Source organism: Microcebus murinus, chromosome 2, assembly GCF_040939455.1.
Source record: "Microcebus murinus isolate Inina chromosome 2, M.murinus_Inina_mat1.0, whole genome shotgun sequence".
Taxonomy (NCBI): Eukaryota; Metazoa; Chordata; class Mammalia; order Primates; family Cheirogaleidae; genus Microcebus; species Microcebus murinus.
Genome location: NC_134105.1, coordinates 53,494,989 through 53,514,974, shown reverse-complemented (window position 1 = coordinate 53,514,974; position 19,986 = coordinate 53,494,989). Strand labels below are relative to the sequence as shown.

At 42.0% G+C, this 19,986-nt stretch overlaps 1 protein-coding gene across 1 annotated transcript in view; it reads left to right on the top strand.

Annotated features, from left to right (window-relative positions):
• Positions 1 to 4,498: 4,498 nt before the first annotated feature.
• WLS (Wnt ligand secretion mediator) overlaps positions 4,499 to 19,986 on the top strand; it is a 105,099-nt gene continuing 89,611 nt past the window's right edge. The window contains exon 1 of the mRNA XM_012767246.2: positions 4,499 to 4,863. Coding sequence (XP_012622700.1) covers positions 4,758 to 4,863 — 106 coding nt within the window. The 5' untranslated portion in view covers positions 4,499 to 4,757. The remainder of the gene's footprint in view (positions 4,864 to 19,986) is intronic.

Below are 19,986 nucleotides of genomic sequence, written 5' to 3'. Positions count from 1 at the left end.
AACTGGTAAGACATAAAGCTGGGATAAAATAAGCCTAAGGTCTGAAATGTCTGTGGAATGTAAAAGAAAAGGTGAAATGGAGATCTGCAGGATGGGTGGTGACGTGTAAAGTGGGAGAGGACACAGGGGATTTGTTAAACAATCACATGTGAAGATCAGGTTGAAGCATTGGTCTTCCGAATAGTTCCTACCCAAGGTTAGTGTGTGAAAGGAAGTTTTAGGAAAGAGAGGTCTTGTATTTCCCTACAAAATAAGACAATAGAGAAAGAAGGGAGGGGTGGTTTTGTTTGGGAAAAAAAAGCCTTTTAAATGAAGCTGTGAATATACATACATGTGTGTATATATGTGTGTGTGTATGTGTATGTATGTGTGTGTGTGTATAGTGAAAAGTGACACTGAATAATAGAGTGCGAACCCACAGTGCCTGCTCGCATTCACAGGCACTAACTGCAAGAAAATACTAACAACCATGGAGCCACAGGGATGCCATTTATGGATAAAAGCTATTTATGAGAATGAGAAGCCTCAGAGTGGGATTATAGTCCCTCTGGGAAGTAAACTAGGTGTTTGAGAGGTGTATTCGGTTCTTTCAGATCTCTACGTTACATTTACTGCAATGGCAATAGTAATATGCTGCTCTTGGCTTCCAAAGGGGACTTTCTCAGCTTTAGGAACTGAGCCCTCCTCTGTGCAAGGTGCTTTACTGGGGCTGTAAGGGACACAAAGGCTTGGGGTGCACTCCCCCTCTGTATAAGGAACTTGCGAGCCAGTTGGAGTGACAGAACACCACATATATAGATACTTGTGCAAAATACAGCCCAGTCTATAGGTGCCAGGTGGGAATATAGCAATTCTATACAGGAATTGGGGTTGGGGGGAGGAGTTGTATTTATCTTCAGTTAGATATTCATTCATTCATCTATTTAATTAATATGCATTGAATGTCATTATGACCTTCCATATGCCAAACACTTTGAATAAAATGACTAATGAATCAGGATACTCAATTTACAGTGTAGTGAAATGGAATTGGAATGATCAGTCTCTGTTGGCAGAGTTGGTTTGTACCCTTGTATTATTTCAGTCGGGGATAGTCTACCTGATGACTCAAAACAAACACTTCCTTGGTAGTTGGGAGTTTTTAGAAGAGAATGTTTCTATGTTAAAATTCACTGAATGTTGTCCAAAGTTCAGTACTAGACACTGTCCTTATTAGCATCCTTGTCACGTAGAGTTAACCACCTAGACTTCTCCTAAAATATGCTTCAAAAAGTAATCAATAGCATTATACAGTTTTAGAGCTTAGAAAGAACTAATCAGTGATCAGTTTTACTAATTTTTAACACAAGATTATTGATTTCCCTTAAAATTCCCTAAATATAATGATAATAAATATTCATATCTTGCAAGAATATCATGAGGTAGGTAGTTATTATTATCTCCATTTAACAGATAAAAAAAACTGAGCCTCAGAATGCACAGGTGACTGTAATGGTCTGTGATCACACAAAGCGAGGGGCAGAGCTGGGATCTGGGCTCCATACCAGATCCAGCCGACTCAAACACTCATGCTCTTCTCCACTCATTTATGTTGTTCCCCTGGAAAATAAAGATCCAACAGTCACTTTTAATATTTAAAAAGACATAATAGAGAGATAGTAATTTTTTAAAAGCAGCCCTTGGTGATAAATATTCAGGTGTCTGTGCACCACTCAGTTTTGCAATATTGATAATCTGGAGCAAGTTAGAGGCACTGATTAGCAATTAGAAATATCTCTTTAATGAAAACGATTGTTTAATTAGTGCTCTTTTAAAGTGAGGGATCACCTTGGTGGGGAACCAGCATTTTATTTCAAGCCTCTCATTTCCAGATGAGGGAACTGAAACCTAAGAAGTTAAGCTAGTTACTCTGTAGAGACATATTTGGGAGCAGAGGGGGTGGGGTATATTGTAGCAGTTGATAGAAAAATGAGTCAAGGAGTTCACTAATCTTAAATAAATCAATTAACTACCCAAGATCTTTTTGGTGGCTCTATTTCATACTCAAAGTGCATAAGGCAACGTCTCTTCTTAAATAGTGAAATGTAATATCAAATGGAGAGTAAATCTCGATGTTGAATTTTATCAGCTTTACTTTAAACAACCCATTGGTATTAAAAAAAATTCTAACCCAAAGGCATCATTATTATTCAAATGTGTGGAAATCAGCACCTTGCTGAGATAAGAACTCAGGATGTGGAGTTAACTAGCAGCAGAGGTGAGAAGGGCACACATTTCTTTTTATGATGCCCTAAAGCCTACCTCTGTCAGAAAAAAATACATATATGATATAAGCTTCTGAAAAGGTAAACAAAAAAAGGCAAATAGCCCACAATGGTCTATGTTTGGGTATCAGTCAAATATTTCTAATTACACTGTTAACGATTCTGTCTGCTTCTTCCCTTCTGACAGTACCTGGGGTTCTCCAAAGGAAGGGTAATTAATTCAGTGAATAACACTGGGGATGGTTGTGGGGCTTCTTCAGGAACAGGGCAAGTGTCTTGGCATCTTGGTGTCCTCCAATGCTTAAGACAGAAAGCCTGGAACATGTTAAGAGCTCAATTAGTGACTGTCAGATAAAAGGTTGAATGAAAGAATAGATAAATAGCAATTCTATACAGGAATTGGGGTTGCATTACTTAACAATGGGGATGCATTCTGAGAAATGTGTCGTCAAGTGATTTTCCTATTGTACGAACATCACAGAGTGTACTTACAAAAACTACAGGGTACAGCCTACTACATACCTAAGCTATAGCCTATGGATCCCAGGCTACAAATCTGCACAGCATGTTACTGTACTGAATATTCTAGGCAATTGTAACACAATGGCAAGTATTTGTGTATCTAAATATGTCTAAACATAGAAAAAGTACAGTAAGAATATGGTATTATAACCTTATGGGACCACCATTGGTATATGCAGTGTGTCATTGACAGAAACATCATTACGTAGTACATGACTATATATCTTCAGAATCATTAAGAACTGTTAGATATCAAAGATAGGGAGTCTTATATACATAGAGTTTGGTACCTGTCCTTTATGAGGGTCTACTTTAATAGGAGACTAGAAATGAATACCTCTGTTAAGTGTAATGTGCACGGCATCTTCTATCAGGAACAGAGTAGAGGAGGAGAGAGGGCTGGGAATAGTCGCTTGGCATGAAAAGGGTGTGGATGGAGGGGAGGGGCAAGAAACCAGCTGTGTGGGTGGTGGTGGTGGAAACTGTGTACGTGTGTGGGGTGTGTTTACCAAACCAAGAAGGGTCAATTGGGTAATGTGAGTTGTGTTGGCCAAGTGGTCAGTTTATGAAACATAGAAAAACCAGGCCCAGGAGTTTAGGCTTTATGGAGCAGAGAAATCTCTTCCTCCCCCTTTTCCCTGGAAGTTAAGTATAAATATAAATACATTGCCTCTCACAAAGAGACAACAAACATTGCAACTTAATATGTATACCATCTAAACCAACTAAGGTCACTTCAGGCCTTTGAAATGCAAACTGTGGGCTTGCTTTCACATTCACTTATTTATTCATTCCACAGAAGTTGATGGAGGACCTAGTAGAGCTAAAATTTTGTTAGGCACCCTGGTGGGGGGGCGGTGGTGGTGGTGCAAAGACGAATAAAACTATTGGTCCCTATTCCCCAGGGGTTTACAGCTTAGTGGCTAGACAAACGTGGTACACACAAGTCCTTACAATAGGAGGCAAAAATGTAAACACAGGATTGTAGGGGCTCGGTTTCCAGAGATACTACATAGAGATAGTGCAGAAAATTAGAAAGGTATTTTAGACGAGTTGGTTTTTGAATTAGGTTTAAAATTGATGGAGTAGAACGTTTTCTTTAAGGCACTAGCCAGGGTCAAGAGGCTCTGGAAGTCCTGATTCTGAGGTGCAGTAACAAACAATGGTGAGTTGGCTGGAGCGCAGGGTTCCTTAAGCGACGCAGCGGGGGATTTAGCTGGGTATATGCCCAATAACCGTGGCTGGGACCAGGCAGAGGGAAGCGGAGCTGAGACTTTATTCTGCATATCTGGGCTTTGACTTAAGCATCTAGTGGGTTCCTTTAAATAATTCTCCTCCTCTTTCCTAAAGAGAGTTTTAGCAATTGGGGGTGGGGACCGTTTCCTAAAGTCAACGTGTAAGTTAAAGGTCTGCAAAGCGGTCCACGGGTGATTTAAATCTCGCACTAGGGGAACCAGAAAAGGAAATGTGTGAGAGGCTGGGAAGGGGAAACCCACTTAACAACAACCACCACCTCCAAACGTTGCCAGCCTTTGGCGGGACGGCCCGCAGGGCAGACCCGGGCGCGGGGCGCCCGCACCCGCTGGAGCCCAGAGCCCCGAACTGGCGGGCTAGGGGTAGAGGAAGAGAGGAAGGGAGGGAGGGAGGAAGCGCGAGAGGGAGGGAGGAAGAAAGGGAGGGAGGCGGCGTCATGTGATCCGCTTCCCTGCTCCTTTAAGCGTCCACAGGCGGCGGAGCGGCCACAATCACAGCTCCGGGCATTGGGGGAGCCCGAGCCGGCTACGCCGGGGGAATCCGTGCGGGCGCCTTCCGTCCCGGTCCCATCCTCGCCGCGCTCCCGCACCCCTGAAGTTTTGCAGCGCCCAGAAAGGAAGCGAGAGGGGAGGGAGTAGAAGAGGGGAGGGAGCCAAAAGCACACCCTAAAAACATTTATTTCAAGGAGGAAAGAAAAGGCGGGGGGGGGGCGCAAAAATGGCTGGGGCAATTATAGAAAACATGAGCACCAAGAAGCTGTGCATTGTTGGTGGGATTCTGCTCGTGTTCCAAATCATCGCCTTTCTGGTGGGAGGCTTGATTGGTAAGTGCGAGAGCTGCAAACTTTTCCCCCTTTCTCTCTTTTCGGGCCCCTTCCCTCTTTGCCTCTTGGGCTACTTGTTACAGTATCACTGCCTTGCTTCTATGATCTAATTAGTCCGGCTATTGTGCTTAAGAAAGCAGAGCTCCATGGGGCTCCGTGGGGCACAATCCAGTCTAGTGGCTAAGAGAAAAGGAGGGGAAAAAGTTTTGGCCTAGTTTCAGTATCCACTTGAAAGGCAAGAGGGGGGTGGCGGGGGTGGGAATCTTAAGCATGGCGACGGATCGCGCGAGGAAGCGCTGGGTTACAAAGTTGATGGCTCGCCCCCTCTTTTTCCCGCGTTGCCCCCCTTTTCCTCTCTGTTCCCTTCCAATCAGCTCCGGGAGGGCAACGTAATCGACTTTATTAGGAACAACAGAAGAGTCGGGGAACTGCGCCCGGCGCAGCCCGGAGCTCTGTTACCAGGCTGTGGTCGTTGCATGTGTAAATGCTTTCGGTCGTCTCGGCTAGGGGCTGAGGATTTGCATTTCGGGTCCCGACCTTCGCGCCCTCAGCTCCCTCGCCGCACCCCCACCCCACCCTCCGGCGCGGACAGGTCTGAGCCGTGGGCCGGGAGGTGGGACGGGGTGGGGGCGGCAGGAGAGTCCTTGGCTCGCGCCGCGGGAAGTTGGAGAGGTTGGAGGGGAAAAGCGTATCCGAAAGGTGTTGCTTTTGGCCTCCTGCCCTCCCGAGAGTCTCCCCTCCCCCGCTTTTTAGAGCCTCGCGGGCCGGTGAGTCTGGAGCCCCTGGACTTCCCTTGGCGCCTAAGACAGCGCCCCCCGCTCCCGACACAGCCCCCCGCAGGTGACAGCTCCGCGGCGACCGACCGCGCCGACCTGGGAGACCTCCCGCGGCGTGCACCTCTCCGGGACGCCTCGGAGGCAAACAGGCTTCCGGGAGAAGGGGTGAGGAAGACCGTCTCACCTAACGTCCACTCGGAAAGCCCCGTCCTTCGCTCGCTCTCCATCTCCGTGCATCCTCCCGCTTCTCCGCGCACTCGCGCCCCCCAGCCCCTTGGGCCATCCCGCACAAACTTCAGCGCCAACTTTGCAGCGGGCGCGGACGGGAGGTTCGGCTTCCTCACTGCGAGGCTTTGTTAAACTTTGCGGAGTGGAGAGAGTCCACGCAGGGGCTTCCTCCGCGCGCCCCTTTGCGGGGTCCCGCGCGGCGTGGGCTGCGGGCGGCGGCGCAGTGAGAGCTGCACAGGCTCGGGCACCTCGTCGAGTTTGCGGTGTTTTGTCTTTAGACTCGGGTTCGATGGGAACATAAACGTAAAGGGCGTCTGGTACTGTAAATCACTGCGGCATCCAAGCTAATTGTTTTGAACAAAGGAGAGTGGGTGAAGCTTCATCGAGGAGAGAAATTCCTGGAGGAGAGTGTGCCTTTCTGTCTGTGGGCATGTATCCACAACGCAGAGAAGCGTTCAGAGTTTTCCAAGCACATATCCTCAGTTTGGACCCAACAGTTTCATCTTTTTATTTCTGGAATCCTCACCCTCAACACACACGCACGCACACACCCCCACACCCCGGTTTGGCTTTTGTGTTAGGAGCTCCTGTTTGGCTTTGTACAATCTTCCATGTTTCCTTGTATTGGATTTTTCCAGGCTCTTAATACCTTCTCTGCTGGGAGCTGAAGGCGGCCTTCCCTGTGCCCTCACAGTGATTATGCAGCGGTTACAATTACACCTCTTGTCTCCCTTGATGAGCAGTTGCAGTTAGATGCCATTGGATCTTGTGTGATTTCAGTGGCAGACCATAATTAAAATTTCTTGCACCTTGTGCTTTCAGAATTAAATTGGCCTATTATCCCTGTCTGACCTTCATCCTCTTTGAGGTTTTTGCACAAGCAGCGAACCATTACACATAGTTTCCTGGTGTTTGTTGGTGTGTTTCTTTTTCTTTTTCTAAAGCTGATCTCCTAGCCTCGAAGAGCCCATTATCCATGTTGTAGGTTGGCTAGGTTACTTCTGGAACTAGTATAATTTCTGGGATCCTACTACTGAGGAGAAAGTCTGAGGGCACTCGTGAGTGGCTGCCGGACATAAGAGTTACTGTAGGGTCAAAACAGTTGTCTGTTCAAAGTGGGGTTTGTCTGGAGTAAGTGGTGCCAAGTTCCCAGAGAATTTAGTTAGTGACCCTACTTGCCAACAACCTCAAAAAGTCAGTGGCAGATGCCAACTGTAACTAGATTCCCCTCGATTAATAAACTGCTTTAGTTACAACTTTCCTTGAAAAAGAAAAATATCTATGGATAACACTTCTTGGGAGAAATTGTTGTATATATTTACTGCTTAGCTCCCCTCCCCCAGTTGCAAAGGTGTGTGTTTTCATTTCTGGTCTGAAGACTGAACTGATCAGGCCCTGCCGGTGTTGAACACTGCTGCCTTAGCCTTTGCCTCCTGGTTAGAGAGTAATTTTTTTTTTTTCCTCTTAAACAAATGTAGGAACTTGGGTATGCTGCTATAAGATGCAAACATGGGAAATAAATATTAATATCAACAAAAGGTAGATAATATGTTTTCCCACCAAACTTCCTAAACAGGAAAACAGAGGAAACTGAGCAAAGAATAGAACTTAAACAAAGTGGGCCGATGGAATCAGTAGTTGAAGGAACAGTTTGTAGGCAGGAAAGTCAAGGTAAAGTTCAGAAACCTCCTCCTCCTCTCTCCTCAATGAGAAGAGAGCTCCTCTACTGCCCAACGCCACTGCTGCTTAAGAAGTCAGGTGTGCTGGGTGCGAAGTGTCTCTCTAATACATCTACAGTAGGCCTGGTGAGAAAAGGAAATGTTTGCTTTGTACCGGCCGTAATGTATGTTTCCTTTTGATCACTGTTTTCCCTGATGAAAGGAAACATGGCAACTTAAGAAGGGGAGAATCTAAACGGCAAATCTCTTGATTGTAAAGGTGTAAGTACCACACCACACACACACACACACACACACACACACACACACATACACACACATATACACAACACAAAAACAAACAACCACCACACCTAAACAATAAGGACAAACCATGAGCCTCAAAGTGACCAGAGAAGTCAGTTAAGCAACAGGCTTTAGGTTCCTCATTAGTAGATAAATGAGTTTAAGGTCACTTTCAGTTCTAAAATTTTGTAACTCTTTCAGTACTTAGAGAGTTTTATAGGACATTTAGACTAGTGTTTGGTTGTAGTCTTCTAGAATTGATGGAGAAATTTAAACATTAGCTATACAAGGAAATAGAAGGGATTGTGCTTTGGTTTAGCCAGCTTAAATACTTCCCTACCCCAGTGTCCTTCTTACCCAAATAAAATTTTTTGTTTACTTTGTTTTTCTTATGCTAATGTCTATATGCTGCTAAACCTTTAGTAGGATTTTGCAAAAAGGCTCAGAAAGCAGTATCTTATATGAAAGTAGAACTTGGAGCATTTGTAAATTCACTGATTTATATCATGCTTTTATAAAAACTTTGAGCCACTATAAACTCATGTGTCTAATTGTTTTCCTCTGTATTCAGAAGACTTCTTAAGTGGCTAGTATTTAGAATTCATTTAAAAAAATCTAAGAACCTCTGAAGGAAAATAAATTTTTATCTCTATTTTTAGAGATATAGCTTAATCTTAATCCTCCTTAAAAATAAGCCTGCAGAAAATTTAAAAAAATAATTTTTCTTTGATTTCATGTTTGGTGAATTTAGTTCATGGACATGCAGCTATGGTGGAAGGAGGGAGAGGAAGGAGACCATGTGCCTTGAAACCAGAGTGCAATGGACTAAAAATCATGAACTTGAATCCCCAGCCCATTATGTGCAATTTGCTCAGCTTCAAATTAGTAATGTCTGGGGAATATAATAGTTGAAAAAGCAGGTCACTGTTCCTACCTGTTCTAAAACTGTTACGAGTGTGAAGATAAGGACTGGATGAATAGAAAATTGTTGCATTGTTTTAAGTATACCCATAAATTAGAATATTCCCAATTTAAAGTCTAAATAAATATCAGCAAATCACCAACTATTATTTCTTTAGGAAGAATCACTGTTTCTTTCAAAAGGTAACTTATGTGAGTGGTCTTTTTTTGTTTTTCAATGCTGAGAATAGGATATATACTGAATGCACACACATGTATAATCAGTCTTCTCAAATTGTACTTGGATTTATCTACTTTCAGTGCTATAGCTCACACTATTGTGCTGTTACTGTATAAGTGGAAACTATTGATGGTCTTGACTGTGGCCCATTCACGTGAGCTTTTGTTTCTGCTGCTATCATTTATTCGGAAGTTGTAGAATTTGAAGAAATTAAATAAAATTACCATTATTCAGAGTATATGAGGGCTTGCTCTCCAATATATTAGATTTTAAGCTTGTTGCATTTATTATTATATTTTAACATATTAATGATGCAGTAGTTGTAATCCTGCATTATTTGAATATCTGACAAGAATCTCAGAACTAATTAGTTGGTTTTTGGTTGATGTTAGCCCATATTTTTCTGTATTTGATTCTGCTTTTTATTGGGTAAAATTTCATATTTGACTAAACTATGTCATTTTTTCTTTTTGTTAACTGCTAGAAGTATCTAATGTGGTCTGTAGGAGTATTGTGCAACCTCACCAGTTTGTCTTTTAAAGAGTGGGAAATTTTTTTAGTAATTGAAATTACATTATTTGACTTTTAAAAAACTAAACTATTTGGTTCTTGCAACAAAATCATTCTTGTGCTAACAGTCTCTAATTGGTCTTTCCTCTGATCGCTCTTTCGGTACAACCTGTCTAGCCTTCTTTTGGAACTTTCCCTTTCGCTGTTAAAAGTGAGAAACATTTCTTTGAGATAATAGTGTTATGTGTGGCTTTAGGAGATTTTCAAGTCCCCTGCCTGGAACCCAGATCTAGACTTAAGGCCTTCCCTGCCTAGTTGACATTTTACAATAATTTGGCCTTTAAGACATTTTTAAAATCCATATAGACCGAGGAAAGATTCTTACCTTATCTTCCTCATAAAGGTGTTTCTATGGAGATTTAGAATTTGTAATTTTCGAGTTTGTATAAGGTCCCTTAGCTTACAGCTCGTGTGCAGAATGTCTGTCAGGGCCTACTCTGTGCTCAGAATAGGATTATGTGCTGACTGGGGGTTAGTGACAAGGGAACTTGCAGCTGGAGTAGATTAGGGGAGCCATAGGTAGAAAGAAGCCCCTGTCCATCCAGGTTTACGGGGTAAAGATTTCCTAGATGAGTTTATTGGGAATTTGAGAACATATGAAATTAGAAGCTCTGCTAATTATACTATCAACTAATTATATTAATATTTCACTTTAAAATAAACATGTTAATAAAATATTATCAATAATGTTTCACAGGTATTGAATGTGTGCTATGTGCCGGAATTTATCTCCTTTAATCCATGCAAAGCCTTGCCAAATTGGTTTTTCTGTGCCCATTTTACATGTAAGAAAACCAAGGTGCAGGAAGAGATAGTAAAATTGCTCACAGTTACCTAGTGAGTCAGGATCAGAGCTGGGGATTGGACTCCCAGTCAATCTGACAGAAGAGCCAGAATTGTCAACCATTAGGTGATCTTCCCACCTCTCCCCAAACCTTGACATTTAGGTGTGAGTAAAAATGGTTTGAGTGCAGGAAGACAAGATGAAGGACACTAAAAATGTAACTGATTTCTCATTTTTAGTCATCAGGTAACACATCAAAGGGAAAAAATATCCAATATGATAAATGAAATGGAGTCCAACTGTAAAGACCCAAACAAACAGTGCCTTGCCAAAGCTGAGGGAGGACACATTTTGAGGAGTTTGCCTGTGCTGGTCCAACCAATTTCTTACAAGTTCTAACCAGTCCTCATAATCGTCTGAATCATACAATCGTCTGAGCAGCCAAGTTAATTAACCATCAAGTATTTGAGATTCTGCTATTTGAAGGAACATTACTCGATTTTATTTTCTCTAGGTAGTGGTTTTAACGTACAGTATTTACATAATTATATAATAAGTCTGGACTTTTTCAAAGGAGAGAAGGAATCAACTGAGGTCAGAGAATTTTAGAGGGTGTGGATTGGCAGTGGTGGTGGAACAATTGAGAGAAGAGCCAGCCTCTTACTGAAAGTTGAAAATTCCCTTCCCCAAAGGATAATTTTTGTTTCTATGCACACCCATGCATACTAATGAAGGCATTCCAAACCAAAGGCTCCCACAAACAGCCATGCTGACACTGTGAGTAGGTACATTTTGTTCTTTGGAAAGTATGCTGGTAGCTTTCCTCTATTGAAAGGTCTTCAGTCCTCGATTTTGATAGGCACTAAGAGATGATGGGAAACAAGAAGTACCAAGACATGAAAGATTGCATCTATTTCATTAGGTCTTCATTCTTCTCTGAGGGGTTGTGGTGGTGGCTTAATAAATGTGCCCACTGTGCACAGTTCCTAGAGAAAGTGCCCTGATAGAGGTGGGAGTGGGGAGGAGGAACTTGAGGCATGGAAATTCTCAAACTTCGTGATCAAGTCAAGTGTTTTCTGACTTTCCTTTCATAGAAGGACTAATCTAAAAGGATTGCTAAATTACAAAAAAGAGCAACTTTTTAGGATACAAAAATGCTAAGGTTCTTTAGCCTTTTACTGTCACCATCCCCCCCTCCACATCCTATCCCTAATTAAACCTTGTAGGGGAGCAAAAACTATAATGATACTGGAAGACTATGGAAAGCATTCCACACGTATTGATTTACTTAAGCCTCCTAACAACCCAGAGAGGCTGTTCCTTTCTCCAATTTTCAGATGGCTCTGAGGCTCATTTAAGGAACTTTTCTGAGGTTGCAGAGATAGTAAAGCAGAGAGCTGAGACTTAGCCTGTGATCCTTGATTGAACCCTAAGCCATGCTCTTAAGCCTAATGCCAATCTCCTCCCATCCTCCCTTCCATTTCTATGGGAAACAAAGGGGCAAGTGTGATGAAACTGATTCTACACAGATTCAATAGAAGATGAAAGCTTAGTCTCCACTTTTCTGCTTCTATCCCTTCCCCAAACCACACACTCCCATCACTGCATGGTTTGATCATTGACCTAGTTATTCCCTAAACAAACGATCGCAACTCCTAAGACGTGAGAACCCCTTACTTACATTAGCCATTGTGAATGTTGACAGGTGCTTGCAGACCATGCTGGGGAAGGCTGAACATGAGAATATTACAGGCCAGCTCCCCTGTGAAAGAAATCGTTACACACAGCAAAGGGTGGCTGAGAGTTGTAATATTAATAGAAAACTTGTCAAAATGACAGACCCACTGAATGCCCCCTGGGTTTAGCATACACAATAGGTCCTGAAAGCAGCTGTTGAAGAAATGGAACAGCAATGTGGATGTGGAAAAGAGACATGGGAATGAATCTAAGGAAAGGAAAACTAAGGCCTTTGTAAACATATGAACCTACCTCTTTGGGACACAGCTTGTGCCTGGATTTCTAAAACCTACTTCCAATACCACCCACTCTCCCCCAAGCTGAGCTAGCATTTCTATCTGCTATGCCTGTTTAAATCCTGGGCGTTCAAATATCATTTTCTGCTCTCTTTCTCACTTTCTTACTTCATTCTCATAATATCCCTTAGAAAAGGGGTGTTCTTTCTTCATTGGCCCACAGGAATTATACAGCCTTCTTAAACTTCTGCCTGATTCCCTGGGTTTAACTCAGAGGTTTCATCCACAGATACACATTTCCAAGAAAGCAGAGGTAATTGAAAGAAGAGGCCAAGTTATTACATTTGTTTTGGCAAGGCATTATGATTTTCCTTTAGAAGGAAGGGAATCGGTTTGTAAGTGGTTGACTCTGTTTTTCTCAAGCCCCAGATTAATAAGGCCAAGCTCGTGAAGGTTGGTTGGGGGCCAGTTGACTGCTGCTTTAGTCCCGGCTGACCCCCTCCCACAGAGAGAGCTTCTGATCTCGAAGAAGCATCATGTAGTGGAGAGAAACTTGGCTAGGACTCTGCAGAAAACCTGTGGTCTCAGTGATCCCAAAGAAGTCATAAGATCTCCTGGACTCCCTCCCTCAGCTATGATGTGGAGCAGAGCCTCCTTTCTCCTGGGGATATCTGCGAGGGTTAAATATCACTGGAACCTACTGTCTCAAGGACCTGGCACCTGTTGGAGTGTCTCGTTGAACCAGACCTACCAGACGTGTGATTTCCAAAGGACTTTTCACTGAAACCATCTGCTTGACCCCAAATCCATCTCTCCTACTTTTCTTTCTGTGTTCCTCTCTATTCGTAGCTCTAAGGGCAGGGCACTTAAACATCACATTGGTATCCATTCTTTTCTTTCCTTGAAGCACCACCAGCACCTCCAGCTTCATGGATCTATTGAGACTGAAGAAATGAGAAAGATCCAAAGCATTACTTGGTGTGGGTTTGAAAGTTCAGGGAGCTTGTCCTGCTTTCTAGTTGATACCCACATTATAACCGAAGATCTCATAATGAGCCTTCTAAAAATGGTAGACGTTAATATTGTTGCTGAAAACTGGCAAATAAGAACATCAGAGTCATTCTCCTAGCATGCACATTTCATTCCTAGGAGAATTCCTGACACTTTCACTTGAGGTCTACCTATTGCTTTGCTTTATACACAATTTTAACAATGCTTGGTTGTGCAGTTTTCTAAGTCTGCACTTCTAAGTTGGGACGATTTGCCACGGAAACTCACTGGTAGCATAGAATTGTAGGAGTGTGGGCACACGAGGATAAAGAGAGAGACAAGAAATCTATTAAAAGTCTCTATCCAGAGTAAGGGTGTCCAGGATTCTGGGTCTCTGGGGTATAGGCAAGTCATTTCACACGTCTGTACCACACCAGCCTCCACCCTTGGCGGTATCAATGCATTATAGGCTACTGTGATAATCGATTCCACTCTAAAGCTGTGTGATTTTGTTCCTTTCCATGAGTATAGCTATTTGTGTCCACTGTACCTGTACACTTGGGTGGTGTTTGTCCTGGATGGAAGCTGAGGAGCTTGTCGGTGTTAAGTTATAATGATAAAAGGCCTTAGAGACTATCTTGTCCTACCTCATTTTAGAAGGAATCACAGTCCCAGGAAGGGGAAGTAACTGAGTTCATGCAATTAGAGGCAGAGCCATGGCTTGGACTCAGGTTGTAATGCCAATCAGTGCTCCAAAGATGCATGTCCTTCTGGGTTTCAGCATGAAGATCACCTGATTTCTGTCTGAGGCTATTACAGAGTCAATGTGTAGAAAATTCCCAACCGGTGCTTATTACAGTTCAGCTGACTTTTCTGTTACTTGAAAGTAAAACAGCAATGACTTTGTCATCTCCTCCTTGTCTTTGTGTACTTCATATACTTAGCTAATCTCTTACAGAGCAACAAAATTCTATGCAGTGTTGTGCTGTTCTATGTGGATTTTAAAGAACACTACAGAATTAACAACAACAAAAAAAAACAACTAAATTCCTTCCTTGCTTGCAGAGGGTGTGGTACATTCCCTTCCTCCTGCTTGGGGAAATGTTGTAAATTTAAAACTCCTTAAAAAAAAAAAAAGAAAGAAAACACCAAAACCACGTAGTATGATCATTACTTATCCAATCCAAAGCACAGTCCATGTGTCTAGTTTTAAGAATTTATCAATCTGAGGCTTCCTTGACAAAAAAACAAAAACCTATGACTTAACTTTTGTATTTTGGAGGATGTTTGTGGCAGGCATAATTCTGAAGTTGTAGTGAGCTTGGAGGATAGTTACATAGCCCTATATCTTTTTGGTTTGATTTACATACAAAAGAAGCAACAAAATTCCTCATTGTTCATCTCTGCCATTTGTTCACTTTGAAGGTAATTGCAAGCAAAAAATCCATGTTGCCAAAATAAGGCTTAAAATGTTGAGGGCCCCAGCCTTTGTGACTGACAGGCACATTTTTGTGATTCAAGAGGTGCAAACATTATACTATAAATTCTTCCTCTCCGCCTTTCTTTTTGTTGAAACTGAGCAAACTCAAAGCACTATGTTTTTCTACACCATCTAAGTTTGCTGAGATTAATCTTGGACTTTTAAGTCTCTGCTTAACATGCTTGCTGTCAGGTGATCACAACCAAAAAGTTGGGTTCCATATTTTATTAAATCCAGCCCTCTCTCCAGGCAGATAGGCGTTTTTTGAGGTCCTGTTCCTTTTACTCTGGTTCTTATATATTTTATCTGCTCTTATTTAGGTTGTAACTCACCCCAAAGCGGAATACCTCAGATGTGGACGAGACACGTCCCCACATTCCTTCCTTTTCTCTGTTCTGTTGGGCTAGTTCTGGCTTGTGTGAACCAGGCTCCTACTTCAGCCCTGCCTGTCTGAGCTAGGGGAAGTTGTAGATAAGATTTTTACTGAGGCTTTGAAAAGACTGCACACCTGGGGCCTTGCTGTCCCATCTCTCCTCAGAAAGAATCAGCTTCAGAATCACACGGGGAGGTGGGAGGGGTGGGGCTTGGCTTTGACAGGCAGCCGTGGAACCTTAGCCATCTTTTTACTCACCCCTCCCTGTGATTTTACAGAATCTGCAGGTCCATGAGCACGCCACTGTTAAATCCACCATTCTTTGAACATGTCCAAACATCACAGAGCTCTGCTCTATGAGAACATGGTATTTCTGGCTAATAGTTGATAAAAGTGAGAGAGAGAGAAAGAGAGAGAGAGAAAACAAACAGGATAATTTGTAGACATCCAAGCCTTTTAAACTAGAAGGACACTAAGGTCATCTTTTAATTAGCATTTGTTTCCTTTTAATAGATATCAGAAGAATTCCTCCATTACCTTCCTTCCCTCTCCTCCACCCACTTCTTAAAAAGAGAAAGACAGTATCCTTTGGGAAAAGGATGAGCAGTATGTTTGGGGTTTTAATATAGTCAGGATTAGTGTAAACATATATATATGAGTTAGTAAAATTTCTGGATTAGGACTTTGGCTGGGCACTTAGACCAGCGCTGTCAAAGGAAATCATTAACTCTTCCCACTAAGTAGAACAGTTACAATAATTTTGGAGGTTACCTGTTGATGATATGGGCTTATTATAAGATTCCTGGGAGATAGTCACTTTACCAAACAAAACCATGGTTTTGGCTCAAGGTTTTCCATAGGATGGTTTCTGCTTAATGGGATACTTCATCCTTGAGAAACTTGATCCTTCCATTCAAAGTGATCAGATTTCTACCTGTTGGAATGTGGTTTTATGGTTGATCAATGGTAGTGATCTGATTTATCTGTTTGTTATCAAACTTGCTTTGTAACCTAGATAAACCATTTACATGCTGTGAGCCTCAGTTTCCTCATCCAAAAATTTCTTCTTCACAGGGAGGTTGTGGGATTTATATGAGAGAATGTAAGTTACATGCTTCATAGGTGCCCGCACATAGGCACCCATGTGTTAGATCAGTCAATATATGTGAGCCATTTCCCTGAATTAGAGGTTGCCACCAATTAACTTTCTACGTTTGTTTGTTTGGTTTGGAGTCATCCATCCTGTGTCTTGTTACCCTTATTTCTGCCTCTTAATGAATTAGATAAAATTAGAACCCAGCAGTCCTGCTTGATAGCTTCCTATTAGGCACAAAATCTATACTGCCAATAGTCACAAAGCATGTCATTCACATATTTGGTATATTAGAGTGTGTAATTTACGTTTTGGTTCAGTTGGTAGTAGTTTTTACCAACGTTTAACTTGAATCTTAAATTTTTGCTTTTTTAAATTCTGGGCCAGTATTCATGGCTCTTTAGAGCGTAGAAAGCCCAGGTAGCAAGACTTTTAAATGGATATCACTCATTATGTGGAGGAGATCTGTTCCATCTTTGCTTGCTGTAAAGTGAATCCCAGTTGTTCTGTTTTACATTATAAAATTGGAGTCATCATCCACTGGGAAATTCTTTTGCTTCTAGATATAATAAATGACAAAGACCTTTGAAAGTCAAACTTTGAGGAAAAAAATGCTGATCTTTTTCTGATAAAATATTAATTACTTTTGAAACATTAGCGAGAATTATAGTGCTGTATTATAAGGAATTTTAAACATAAAAATAATGATTAAAACATAAGCTTCTATGAAACTATAGGTGACATGAGAACAATTATGGTCTAATTTGTTCACCTTTATCTGTAGTTGTTACCACAGAGCAGTGCAATATAGGTACCCAATAATATTTTTTAAAGAAATGAATAAATAATGTCTTGCATTTTGGACCTATTGTAGAGGTACCTAAAATGCTTCAACTTTAAGATCTTCCCTGAGTTTTGTAACATTATATTCCAGGCTGTTCTTTTATTATTTAAATGAGGGGAGGGTTTTTATTATTCATTCAAACATAAGATTGAGTACCTTCATAGTGTGTATGCTTACATTTGGAAAATCGTACGGTTTTGAAGTTGGAAAGGGACCTTTTCCATACTGTGGAATATATTAAGGCCCAGAGAAGCCATCATGAGAGAATCAGAACCGAGCTTCCTGCCCACTAGTGGAGTATTTGATTACCTGTGTCTCTTGTTACACTGATTGTTATATGTCTGCTCTATATATTTCAGTCTCTACTTGGCCATAAAGGCAGAAAATTGATTGTGGCTGGTTGTTCATACTGGTTGATAAAGTTTAGTGGAAGGAAGAGAACATACACTAGTAGGTGTGTTTCCAAATTTTGAATATCCAAATGGAAATGTCAAAAGATAATGAAAATTTTGTGTTACTGTCTTTAAGAAGTAACTGTGTTTCTTCTGCTCCATGAGGCTATTTTGAAGGGACTTCTTTTAGAAAATCACATGGGGTTTGCTTCATTTTCTATAAACTTTTAAAAATAGGAAACTCATCATTCAGTTTTCCTTCTAAGAATTTTGCAGATTTATTTTACGGTTGTTCTTAGAGACCGGTAATGTGTTTGTGATGTCAGCTTGTATAAGTGCCCTTGACAAGAAAACATAATTTATGCAAATAACTACCTCTGCATTCCATTGCATTTAGCTTGTGGATCCGGTGGGTGGGAATGAATTCATCCACACATTCCTGCAGGTTCCTGGACAACTGAGGCAGCTGTGCCAAGTGTCTGCCTGCAGGCAAAGAGGAACCCGGGCCTGCTCACTTGCAAGTAGAGCCAGGCAGAGGTGTGAGGCAGGAACAGGGATTTAAGAAGCACATGTAAGCCCAAAGGGAAGGAAGCACAAGCCAGGAAGAAAGCCACATAAAAGCTGGCCTTGGCATTCTCTTAGACCCTCCAGCCAAGGGTACAGAGGATGGAGCATAGAGCTGGCACAGAATGAGGGGAGGGGATGGTGGTGATGGAGGGAAAACAGGGACTTGAAAGAAAGGCGCCAGGAGTCCTTCCTCAGCTGAGTCACCATGTCATCATGATTTCCCTCCCTTTAAGATAAGGGTACGTTTTTGTTTTTTGCTCTGGACCCATCACTGCTCTGCAGACTAGTTAAAACCCCACTGGAAATGGGAGCCTGTTATTCTAATGCACGTGAGAGGTTTGGGGTCAGAAGGACTGGATTCAAGTCCTGGGCCCACCACTCACAGGCTGTGTGGGCTTGAGCAGATTACTCAGTCTCAGAGCCTGGGCGACCTCATCTCCCAAAGGAGAAAAGTGGGAGTCCTGATGCTTATCTCATGATACAGCTGTGAGGGGTAAGTGAGAGAATGCAAAGGCCTCAGTACAGTGCTTGGCAAATAGTAAACACTCACAATAGGATCAGTGCTATTTTATTATTAATCTTATTCTTTTGACACAGGAATGAGTCATTACAGGTAAATCACCCAGGGTCCTTGGAAAGCTGGCGTAAAAGGTGGCTCTGAACCTGGCTTCACTGGTTCAGAGAGACGTAGATGCTTCTTGTTCCAGAGCTGGGACAATCGCTTGTTTAAGTTCAGATTGCTTAGATTGCTTGTTTAAATTTAAAATCTAATGACTAGAAATAGGCATTTTTGTCCCCTCCCAGTATCTATTTATATTTTTGAACCATAATACAATGTTAAAAGGATTAAAAACAAAGAAAAAAAAAGAAATCCTCCTGAAATCCATCGTTTTAATACAACAACAATTCTGTTAATTTTTTATTCCTTCACTTTCTACAATGGAACATTTCCAGCTTTATAAAAAAGAAATGTCAAAGCTTACTTAACAGAGGCTCAGAAGTTTATTGTTTATGTTGCTTCTACCAGTTGTGTGTTTACTTTGGAAATTCGGCAGTGAGTTCTTCCTCTCTTCCTGCTGAACCCTTCTCTAATGCTTAACTCAAGATTGCTGTTGAGCCAGTGAACCATGGGAAATTCATTTTCAAAATCTGCTTAATTGCTGTGAGACTTTTAATTTGTTCTGGATGATGGTGCTAATGTCTGGGAACTGGGACTGAAGCCCTCCAAAGTTGTTAATTTAATCAACCGCTGTGCCCTTGCCATGCCTAATGAAGGGGGGTGACCAGATCTCGCTCACAAAGAGGCAGGGTCCCTCCTGACCACCTTGTCAAAGATGAATAAGAGGGGCCCCACAGTTAGGTTGAACACTTGGGGCAAATTACCAGGGTGTCAGTCCATATTATCCAAAGCCCAGGGTTGTGCTTCCCCAAATAATTATTGAGTAGGTTTTATGGAGGACCCCAGAATTTGAAGGTGTGGGTTTTATGTGCATGTGTTCACACCTGCTAATCTGCAGAATTCTTTAATCAGTTTGAGGTTCTGTTGTGGCTCTGTCTATAATCTGTATGATCATAAACATCACCCCCAGACTATTGATATTCCCGTTAACCACTGAAGTTTTCCATGGCGGGACTGGTGAAAGCTTGCTCTGTCCTCATGATAAATTAGCTTGTTTATTCCTCTTCTGCTTATTTCTATCCTGCTGTTGGTTAGTGTAATGAAGCAGAAACCCATTGTGTGTGTTCATTGGGTAGCGATCCTCTGGCACCAAAGGGGGTAATTGAGTAGAAAGGCGGAATGCTGTTGGTGCATGGGAGAAGTTAACACCACATGAGGTCACCAGGCTTCAAGCTTTAATCAATGTGGACACAATGCAATTGAGATTTTGAAAAGGGTTTGTTTATAGTGTGAGAGTAAGGGTCAGTAGTTAATTTGAAATGCTGTAGG